The following is an 11,899-nucleotide window of genomic DNA, read 5'->3' on the forward strand; positions in this document are numbered from 1 at the left end:
TCCATGAGTGTAGGTAGGGGCCAGTTTGGTTTCTTTCACTGTGGAATAGGTATGGGCATTTTCAGTGGGATTACCATTTATGAAAAACTGCTCTGTAATTACAGTTTATTTAGCAACCTTTGGACTCTTAAATGCCAGTAGAAATTCCCCCAGGGACAATTCAAAACAAAACAAAACAAAACACACCTTCACACATTTCCAAATAACCCTCTATGGAGGTGAGATACTATTTACCATTTGAGAATCACATGCTGAAGTCTGTATTTAAGAGGATCTTCTCCTCAGATCTAGAGACCTAAATCCCAAGAGATTCCCAGAGGAGAGGTTCATAATACAAAACAGGATGTGGGAAGTTACGTAATGAAAACAATACAGTGAAAAACAAACATTGAGTGGTATGCAGAGAATACCTTTTTAAAAGGCAAACATTTATGTGCTGGTATATTTTTGGTTTACCGTGCTTAATATTTAAAGTTGAAGTCACAAATGGTTTTTTCACATACGGTTGTTTGCTTTGGCCAGAAAGAATTAAGTCAAAGGTTAGAATTAGAATTAGCCATGAATAGTTAGAATTAGTGATAAAGATTTCTCATTTCTCCTTTATTACATTATTTATCAGTGGCTACCTTTCTGACCTGTGATCTTTTAAAATTTTTTAAACAAAATAATTGGTGCTGGGTGGTATTTCTTATGATCGCTGTTTCTAAAGTCCAATAGTATGTGTCATAATAAGTCCTATCAACATTTCAAAGAAAAAATTTTAACTGTTATTTAGGTAAACTGTTTGGAGAGAATTGCCATCATCCTGTTTAGTAATGCAAAACCTATTTATTTTCTTCTTTGTAAAATAAAGTTACCTGAATTGAAAGGAAACAAATAAGATTTTGGATAGAAAACATTTTTAGTTTAATAGAACCAAGAAACTGTTAGAGGATGTGTTTCTTGTACTTTTATTTCAAAGATTTTTATTTGTGGGCCACTAGGGCTCCTTTTGAGTTCCTCAGGTCAGAAATACCATGTTCTTTTTAGGGTTATTTCAGCCACATCTTCATGGTACTAAGTTTTTGGCTTTTGCAGGGATTCTTTAGATTAATATAAGTATGTTCTATTTTACTTTAATTTTTTTATAATTTATAACTTGAAGAAAATAATAGTTTTCTTCAAAGGTAAAAGAAATCTTAAGTAATTTTATATGCAAAACACCCTTGACTTTAGAACTATGTCAACTATTTTTACTTGGATGTTTGAAAATCCTAAGGTAATTAGAAACTGAAAGAACAGAACGTACACTCAGAATTAAAAACAAGTCACTTGGCATAATGTAGATTCTGGTTTCTGTTATTGATTTCATGCCTTTGGTCATTGAAATCTGTGTAGTTGTGGTTTAAAGTTACTTATATGCCTGTCTTTATTTGACTTTAAGGCTTCACAAGAGAAATCAAGTGTTGGTTATATATACTATGCCTAGTGGTCTTTGCACTATGAGAAAAACCAGGGAATTGGTATTTAAGTGTTCCTAGAGCAAAAACATTTTGCAGTATGCTGATATATGATTTTAGTTTCTATACTCTTTATAAATGCTGATTAATATGCCATATTCAAAGCAGTTAGATTTTGCGTAAACAAATGAGCAGTTTCATAAAACTTAGTCATATTTGGCCTCAAGGAATATGTTAACCTGGTGGCAAGCATTGAAACTATGCATGTTTTCCTGTTGTAGTTTGGTTCTTTTTGCAACAAGTTTTGTTTTAAAAGAAAGAAATAGCTGGTTTATGGTGTGTGTGTGTGTGTGTGTGTGTGTGTTCCTTATTATTATGGCCCGTAAAGGTTTCTGTATTCAAAGTTGTGCTGTTACAGTTGAAGTCCTAGTTCTTTGTAGAGAAATATTTCTATTGCTCCAGACCAGTGGTTCTCAACCTTCTGGCCCTTTAAATACAGTTCCTCATGTTGTGACCCAAACATAAAATTATTTTCGTTGTTACTCCATAACTGTAATGTTGCTACTGTTATGAATCGTAATGTAAACATCTGATATGCAGGATGGTCTTAGGTGACCCCTGTGAAAGGGTCATTCGACTGCCAAAGGGGTCGCGACCCACAGGTTGAGAACTGCTGCTCTAGGCAGTTTTCTTTTCATTTGGAAAGTAAATGAAGATTAAGGCTTGCCTCTGGGGCCAACCTCACACATCAGAGTTTAATGGATATTATTAGGAAATCAGATTAAACATCTATGTAGCCTTATGATGAGAACTTTTAGATTTTTTTCAGAACTTGATATAAGCCAGCGATAGGCAATTTTATCTGGTGTCTTAGTCAGAAGAAGTGTAGGATTGCAGCAGAGACAGTAAAGGGAGTTGACATAACTGGGATTCAGTCTTAGCTTTACTGCAAACTAACCTTGGGTCTCAGCTTTCTTATCTGCGAAATGGATAAAATAGGCTCATAAATGATAATATTGAGGTGTTATAATAATAGTACCTTTTTCCTGTCACAGTGGTTGGCACATAATAAGCCCTTGGTGAGTGTCAGTTTCCTTCAAGCAGTGAGATAGCCTGCCTTTTCCCCTTTTCCCCTTTTCCCAGACTATTTTTGCCTACAAAATGAAGTGTTCTGTGAGGATGTTCATTTCCTAGACTCTACATTATGATCTGACAGAACACCTTCTTCCTGACAGAATTCTTAGGGGTTTCTTTCCTCCATTTGAGGTAACCCTCTAGGGCAGCACTGTCTAACAGAACTTTCTGTGATGATAAAAATGCTCTGTATTTGCGCTGTTCACTATGGTAGCTACTAGCCACATTTAGCTGTTGTGCACTTGAAATGTGCAATGTAGCTAAAGAACTGATTTTTAAATTAAGCATTAATTTTAAGTAACCAAATATGGCTTGTGGCTACTATGTTGCACAACTTAGCTTTTGGGGCTTATACCCTAATTTTCAGTGAAACCTAAATTATGTGATATTGACCACATGCAGGAAAATACAGAAAGAATTTACATTAATAGTTTTCATTGTAGGTTAGAAGTCAGCAGAGTATATGACTGATACTCAGTGATATCCCATTATGTGAACACTTTACTGCCTGACCCTTTGTAACTTGTCAGAAAAATCATAGCACTATTATTTTTCTCAATAATACTTTAGACTTTTTAAAAAATATATATTTTATTGACTTTTTACAGAGAGGAAGGGAGAGAGATAGAAGAGTTAGAAACATCTATGAGAGAGAAACATCAATCAGCTGCCTCCTGCACACCCTTCACTGGGGATGTGCCCGCAACCAAGGTATATGCCCTTGACCAGAATCGAACCTGGGACCCTTTAGTCCGCAGGCCGACGCTCTATGCACTGAGCCAAACCGGTCAGTGCTACTTTAGACTTTTTAACACTATTAACCTAAACTGCTCTTAATTGTAATCTTACTGTTATCTGTCAAGTAGGCTGCAAAAATATAGAGATTTCAGAAGCATATTTTTGATTTTTTTTAATGCTTTGCAAATTAATATGTACTCAGTTTTTACTACATGGGAAGAACTATTGTGATTGAATAGGATTTTTCTAGTTGATGCAAATGAATAGGTGGTTTTTAAAGAATTTATGATTATTATATAGTTTTTGAGAGATATTTTTTCTTTTGATAGTTTTAGAGACCCAAGTCATGAGAAATGATATAATTACCAGCATCTTCCAAAAGTATTTATTACCAATTTTATTGACCAGGAAACTTTGGTTAATGATATAATTCCTATATCACCAGAACAATTTTTCAAGAGTAATGCTTTTTTGGCTTCTAGAGTGTTTCTATGAAAGTCAGCAATCATGAGTACCTTAAATTCACCCTCTGTTTTGGATCTGCCCAAAGTACCACTTCAAATGAGGCCTGTCACCTTTTGCCATTCTCCCAGCGTGCTAGTGGATTATTGAAAGATAAAATAATTAAAACAAATTAAAATCAAATTTGGAGATACTTAGGTTTTACATGGTTCTTCTCTACCTAGCCCTTTTCAGCATCTTTATCACAGTGCTTTGATTAATAACATGCCTGTCACATTTGCTTATGGTCATGTAATTTTGACATTGTGTGCTATATTCCAAATTTAAAAAATTGTGCCGAAACCAGTTTCGCTCAGTGGATAGAGCGTCGGCCTGCGGACTGAGGGGTCCCAGGTTCGATTCCGGTCAAGGGCATGTACCTGGGTTGCGGGCACATCCTCAGGGGGAGATGTGCAGGAGGCAGCTGATCGATGTCTCTCTCTCATCGATGTTTCTAACTCTCTATCTCTCTCCCTTCCTCTCTGTAAAGAGTCAATAAAATATATTTTAAAAAAAATTGTACAATCGGAAATAATGTGTTGAAATTATAAATTTCATATTGCACTTACTAGCTACTAGGTACCATTCTAAACACTACATACATAATTTTAGCCTCATAACAATCTTCTAATACATTTTCAAAGAAACAGAATTTACAAGACTCCTTAGCTTCAAAACACAACTGTAAGAGTATACACAAGTGAAAAACATGACATTGCCAGGTTATGTGTGAAAATTTATGGGTTTTAAGTTATCGTAATTCAGTACCAATCGGTAGTAAAATGTGGTTGATAAAAGAGCTTCTCTGATTCTTAGTTTTATTAATGGAAACATAGTTGACCAGAATAAGAGAGGTATATTGCTCTTTCATTCAGCAACAGATATTTATTAAATGAAGGTTAGGTACATTCCTTGCAGATCCCACCTGGATATTTGTGTTTAGTTCTCTATTTAGTAACACTTTGAGCAAGGAAGCAGATTGAGAGAAAAGAATAAGCTGCCAAGGAATTCAAAATCTTGGTTGGAGAGACAAAGGGTAGAGGGTGGTGATTGGCCTGGAACAATAAATGGACAGTGGTGTGAAAGTTGGCAGTCCTCAGATAGCTTAGAGGTTTGTCACTTATGGAGAAGAAGGATTAGACATCAATATGATTTTAAGTATAGACATTGAACTAGAGGGTAGATCAGCCGTGGGCAAACTACGGCCCGCGGGCCGGATCCGGCCCGTTTGAAATGAATAAAACTATTAAAAAAAAGACCGTACCCTTTTATGTAATGATGTTTACTTTGAATTTATATTAGTTCACACAAACACTCCATCCACGCTTTTGTTCTGGCCCTCCGGTCCAGTTTAAGAACCCATTGTGGCCCTCGAGTCAAAAAGTTTGCCCACCCCTGGGGTAGATGATAGAAAACTTTGGAGCTGATAGAAAGAAAGACTGTTGAAGTGTCAGGCTTCATTTAACAATGAAATGGAGCTATTGTTTCGTAACCCCAAGGGCATGTCATATAAGAGATTCAAAGTTTAGGTACATGATTAGACTAAATGGTCTGTACTGTCCTTCCATCCAGAAGAGTTTGATTCTTTTAATGACTCTTCATCACCCAGTGGCGAGAAAAAGGGATTCAGAAGTATTGCAGACATGTTGGGAAAGCCCATTCATATTCATTCACACATTCTTTTCAATAACCTGTGGTTTGCTGCTGTGCCACCCATGGAATCCTAACTTTCTGAACTGCTACTAAATCTAATTCTTTATTTATAATTGAATAGTTAGGAGGGAGCACAAAAAAGAAGAATCCATTTCTTTTTAGTTCTTCACACTTCCAGCCATCATAGCTTTTAGTTCTAGTCCTGTAGCTATTAGAGGAGAGAGAGAAAGAGAGAGAGAGAGAGAGAGAGAGAGAGAGAGAGAGAGAGACAAACCTATTAAAAAGGTGGTGGTGGGGAGAGGACAAGCTCCAGTTAGTTCCTGTAAAAATCTTCTGTGTTAAATATATCAAGGATATAAAAGCATATGAAAAAGTTTCAATTTAAGTGTGAAAGAGAATTGGAGTCCTTTAGGTAGAAGAAATTTGTTTTCCTGAATGATATACAACTTTTGTGAAGTAACTGCTGTCGCATTTTTCTTACCAGGAATCAATTACTGTTGAGGGATGTTCCGCCCATTAGTGTAGTTGGATAAAAGTCTTGCCACATCCCATTAGCCTTTGAAAAGATTTCTTCTGACTGAGCACACTTATTTGAAAATACGAGTGTTTTGTTTCATGAGAGGTAGAGTGTACAGTTAAAAGTTCAGACCTAGAACCTGACTATATTTAAGTTACAGATGGGAGACCTTCAGCAAGTTACTTAATCTTCCTTTTCCTTAATATTTAATGGGGGTATTAATAACTGTACCTGCTTAAGTTAATAGGTATACAGTTTATGAAAAGTATTTAGAATGGTACCTAGTAGCTAGTAAGTGCTATATAAATCTTATGTGTTGTTATTTAATGTGCCTATATGAATATATTTTTCTATTTAGCTTCAAAGCTAAGATCTTAGTTTATAAAAAAATTATTATATGTCCATATAACCAAAAATCTTGTGTTTAAGTGGCTCAGCTGTACGTTAATATGAGGAGTATCATTAAAACACTTGTTTCTCTTTAAAAGACGCTGAAGAAAAGTCTTATACTATTCAGAAACCTCTTTCAATAAGAAATAACCTCAGTTTTTGTAGACAGGCTGGTTAAAAATCCTAGCAGAGCATTGGAAAATAGTGGTAAGAAAAGTACTCACATTAAAATTGTGGGAAGACTTTGCCCCCATATCTTTCTCTTGCTCTGCATAAGTAAATGGGTTCATTTCCTCTCTCTCTTCCACCATAATCCCATGTGTTTTCAAGCAATAAGTACTTTGAAAAATTTGATTATAATGTAGCAACAGTGGATTATCACCTGTACCCATTTGATACTCTCACTGTCTTGGCTGCCCTCTAGAGTTAATGGAAAAGGATCTTATAGGATTAATCTTTTTATCTACTGTGTCTAACATTTATAATGCTCAGTAAGTTGAGCAACTGAATGATTTCTCTCACCTTAAAGCGTTTAACAGTTTTGTGGCTCATGATAAATTAACTAAGTTATAAAAATGATTGTTTATTCCTGAAACGTTCATGCAACTCACATACATTGATGAATTATAAATTCTGTTTTCTATGTAATTAAGAGAAGTGAAGCTTAGTGGGGAAAGTTTACTAGTTCAGTGTCCTTGGTTGCAGAAATTCTTCTCTGTTACCAAAACTTTGTCAGTGGAAATAACTAGAAGATTATTGCTCTCCTATGGCCCAGCCCAGGTTTCTGTGTTACCAACTTTGCCTCTTGCATTTTCTTTTCATCTCCATCAACTACTCTCTGGCCTTCCTCATTCACTCCATTCTCCTGCTATACCTTACTGTCTATTTTTTAAGTGACTTAACCTTTTTAGTATTGGTGGGTGGGGTTTTTTTGGCCCTGTGGTATGAAGGCTGAATGGGGATGAGCCTCAGGCACTGGATACCAGTTCTTCCAATTCAGCACAAGATATAAAGTTACTATTTCTACCACCTACCTGTGGGAGCTTAATGATTAAGACCAGCACTGGATGAGACTTGATTGGGCCCAAAGGTCAAAGCTTTTTTGCTTTTGTTTGGACCAATAGCAACTCAGATTTTGGAGCTAGAGCACATATTTAGACTGTTATTTTATTTCCCTATTTAAAGCTGTAAGTGGCGTCTTATATGCCTGCTTAGGTGAAAAGTCTGATATATGTTGCAAACTTTAAAATGACAGATGGCACTTTTATTGTTAGCTCTTATCTCCATTGAAGCTGGAGAGTGTATCCTAGAGAAGTTAAGTAACTAATCACTGTAATGTCCATCTGTGAGCCAAGAGTAGTAATCATTAGTCCCAATTGTACTTGTGCCATTAAGCAGACATCTCCTTTCAAACTCTTATAACTGGGGCTACTATTAGAATATTTTTTGCCACTGGATTAATTTATTTTAAATTATTTTCAAATTAAATGTGATTTGATTCTTCAATTCCATGTGTTCTTAAATTCTCAAGTGGAGAATTGTCATTCTGATTTTCTAATCTTCCTTCTCTTATTAATACTAAATAGATATTTTTGTTGAGCTGCATGCTATCCCCTACCCTTTCCTACTGATCTATAAGCTTTTCCATTGGCTTTCTTTCTGTTTCCTGCTGCTTTCTTGCTTCATAATTGAAGGGAGGATTCAGACCTATCCAGGTAACAAACTACTGGTTCTGCATGGCCTCTTATTACTCTGTCCCCTTATTATTATTACAATGAGATTGACTGTTTGCTGCTGAATTCACAGTGGGAATTTAATATTGGTATATTGTTTCAAGCCTTTTCAATGTGCAGTGAGAACTATAAATAACCACAAACTCTGGTTGCCATTTGAGAGATTTAAGCTTTGCTCCTTCCAGGCCAGCCTGTCTAGATCCCTCATTTTTATTGCAAACTATTTGAGAAATCAAAATTGGGTTCATTTTAGTATTAGGTTGCCACTTTTTTTTGAAAAGGAAGGCTTTTTCCAACATGGGACAGTCAACATGAGACAACCTACATACAGTTTTAATTTAACTTAACCTTGATACACTGAGACAAAAATGTTTATGTCCAGAGAGATTCTTGTTCTTCTAAACTACGTTTAATTTTTAAATAAGCCACCTACTCTTTATGAAAGGATCAATATTTTTATAAAACAAAACAAATTTTAGAAAGACACCAGCTACCCCTTTTATTATATTTTATCACACATTTTTAAATTATTAAGTATGGAATTTTTTGTTTAAATTAGCTGAGACTTCATTTTAAAAATGAGACTGCCCTCCTTTTTCAAATGTGTGATAACATGATCAAAACTTAACCTAGTGTGACGAATATAGAATATTTTTGTGAACCCAGCCATAGGCAGTTTAGTCTCATTTTATGTATATTGTATTTCTAATTGAAGTTGATAAGATTTTTATTAGTAGAAACAAGGAGAAAGTTTCAGGTAGTAAAATTTACTTATACCCCTTTGTAAAAATAAATAAATAAATAAATCTCTTTTTCCCCCCCTTCCTCAGTTTTTCCAGAGGCCTCAAATACAGCCTCCTAGAGCTACCATCCCGAACAGCAGTCCTTCTATTCGTCCTGGTGCACAGACCCCCACTGCAGTATATCAGGCCAATCAGCACATCATGATGGTTAACCATCTGCCCATGCCGTACCCAGTGCCCCAGGGCCCTCAGTACTGTATACCACAGGTAAAGTATTTCTCAGGTCCATGTGGTTTAGCTGGAGAGTGGGGATTAACTGAGGTTCTCATCAGAGACCGCAGGAAAAGTGGATCATAGCATTAGTGTTTAGTGATGTGTAAACTTTTTTGTTGGTTAGAAGTCCAGCCATTTTGTCATTTTCCATAATATTACAAAAAGATATTTCTATGTCTCTCTACTTAAAACTTGCTAAAATGATACAGAAATTGTTTTTATCTCCTAGCTTTTCTCCCATCCCTTCCCCACAATCAGCTGCTCAAAAATAGGCTCCATAATTAAGCGGTTCCTGTGATATTATTCAATGTCAGTGAAAGCTACCAACCTGAATTAATTGTATAAGGAAGGAGCTCATGTCTGCCTGTGTACCAATATGCTGTATGGCTTTCCTTAAGGCATATCTTTCTCTTCATCATCATCGCATCTTGATGGCAAGCAAACATTTTGAATGTGTTTAATCAAGTGGCTTCACCTCATTTAAATGATCTTCTTATACACACACACACGAAACTTTTTCTATAGTAAGCTACCTTCATACTATTTATAAATGTCTAATTTCTCTCTTCTAGTACCGTCATAGTGGCCCTCCTTATGTTGGGCCCCCTCAACAATATCCAGTTCAACCACCGGGGCCAGGTCCTTTTTATCCCGGACCAGGACCTGGAGACTTCCCCAATGCTTACGGTAAGTATGAAAAGTTGAACAATTTGTGCTAATTTGTTGTATTTAATCCATTTTGTTGTTTGCCAGTACAGTTTAGGCAATGAGATGTAGTGGTCTGAAGTTATTTGTAGATAAAATGTTAGAAACAGTTCTGACCTAAAAGCTACTTCTTAAAGAATGGCTTACACTGAAAGATTATTATAGAAATGTATTTAGTTTTTCCCGCAACCCAGGTATGTGCCCTTGACCGGAATCGAACCTGGCACCCTTCAGTCCGCAGGCTGATGCTCTATCCACTGAGCCAAGACAGCTTGGTAGAAATGTATTTAGTTTTAATGACACCTTCTGCAGGAGTTGGTAATTCTGTTCCAAAGAGCCCATGCCTTGAGGTTTCAATATTTTAATTTCTTTTTTTATTGTTTAAAGTATTACATGTGTCTCCTTTTTCCCCCATTGACCCCTCCCTGGCCACTCCCACCCCCAGGATAAGCCCCCACCACCCCAGTGTGTGTGTCTATTGGTTATGCTAATATGCATGCATACAATTCCTTTGGTTGCTCTCTTACATCCCTACTCCCTCCTCCTCCCCTGCCTTCCCTCTAAGGTTTGACAGTCCATTAGGTGCTTCTTTGTCTCTGGATCCATTTTTTTTCATCAGTCTATGTTGTTCATCATCTTCCACAAATGAGTGAGATCATGTGATATTTATCTTTCTCCAACTGGCTTATTTCACTTAGCATAATGCTCTACAGGTCCATCCATGCTATTGCAAATGGTAAAAGTTCCTTCTTTTTTTTATAGCAGCATAGTAGTATTCCATTGTGTAGATGTACTGCAGTTTTTTAATCCACTCCTCTGCTGATGGGCACTTAGACTGTTTCCAAATCTTAGCTATTGTAAATTGTGCTGCTATGAACATAGGAGTGCATATGTTCTTTCTGATTGGTGTTTCTGATTTCTTGGGATATAGTCCTAGAAGTGAGATTACTTGGCCGAATGGGAGTTCCATTTTTAACTTTTTAAGGAAACTCCATACTGTTTTCTACAATGGCTGCACCAGTCTTCCTTCCCACCAGCAGTGCATGAGGGTTTTCTTTTTGTTAAGTTGTATGAGTTCCCTATAAATTATGGAGATTAAACCCTTATTGGAGACAACATTGGCAAAGACGTTCTTCCATGCAGTGGGCTTTCTTGTTGTTTTGTTGATGGTTTCTTTTTCTGTGCAGAAGCTTTTTATTTTGATGTAGTCCCATTTGTTTATTTTCTTCTTAGTTTCCTTGGCAGGTATTTTAATTTTAAAGTTTGTCAATAGTTAACACTTGACTGCTTTTTAATTTCAATTAGAAAAACAATGATGTATATAATGACAGAATTTCTTAGAATTTTGTGACTTTTTATACAACCTATAAATGCGTTTATTAATAATTGTAGTCACCTCCCCCTCCTTCATTTCCGGTATATATATATGTGTTATACCTATATTGCCCGAAAGCAGTCATTTTGACTGCTTGGGGGGGAAATTTTTAAAAAAGTGCATAGAAGAAGAAGGCCGCCGAATTTTGAGGAACGATTGGACAACAACATTACCGGAAATACATGCATTTATTGGGATTTTATATGCTCGTGGAGCCTACGAGGCAAAAAATTTAAAACTCAGTTATTTATCGTCAGCAAAGTAGGGTCCCGAATTTTTTAGAAAAACTATGGCCAGAGCAAAGTTCAAGCAAATCCTACGATTTATTCGTTTTGATAAAAGAACCAAAAGAAGTAGGCACCTACAAATAAATAAGTTTGCCTTGGTTTCGGAAATATGGGACAAGTTCATTGAAAATAGTCAAGCTTGCTATCAACCAGGGCAAAATGTAACAGTTGACGAGCAATTATTTCCGTCAAAAGCCAGGTGCAGGTTTACACAGTATATGCCTAATAAACCCAACAAATTTGGCATCAAATTCTGGCTTGCATCAGATGTTAGTAGCAAATATGTTTTGAATGGTTTTCCTTATTTGGGGAAAGATGAACAACAACCATCATCAATGCTTCTCAGTGAACATGTTGTTCTGAAACTTGTCGAGCCATATACAGGCTGTGGAAGAAATGTTATGAACAATA

At 36.2% G+C, this 11,899-nt stretch overlaps 1 protein-coding gene across 23 annotated transcripts in view; it reads left to right on the plus strand.

The window, feature by feature from the left end:
* EIF4G3 (eukaryotic translation initiation factor 4 gamma 3) overlaps positions 1–11,899 on the plus strand; it is a 272,633-nt gene that overhangs the window by 130,890 nt on the left and 129,844 nt on the right. For 17 of the 23 annotated variants that reach the window (XM_015557211.1, XM_015557208.1, XM_015557218.1 and 14 more), the window contains 3 exons: positions 8,067–8,087; positions 8,936–9,115; positions 9,694–9,808. In XM_015557211.1, the coding sequence (XP_015412697.1) occupies positions 8,067–8,087; positions 8,936–9,115; positions 9,694–9,808 (316 nt within the window). The remainder of the gene's footprint in view (positions 1–8,066; positions 8,088–8,935; positions 9,116–9,693; positions 9,809–11,899) is intronic. The other 6 variants (XM_015557219.1, XM_015557212.1, XM_015557216.1 and 3 more) reach the window with 1 other exon arrangement.

This window comes from Myotis davidii, unplaced genomic scaffold (genome assembly GCF_000327345.1).
Source record: "Myotis davidii unplaced genomic scaffold, ASM32734v1 scaffold149, whole genome shotgun sequence".
NCBI lineage: Eukaryota > Metazoa > Chordata > Mammalia > Chiroptera > Vespertilionidae > Myotis > Myotis davidii.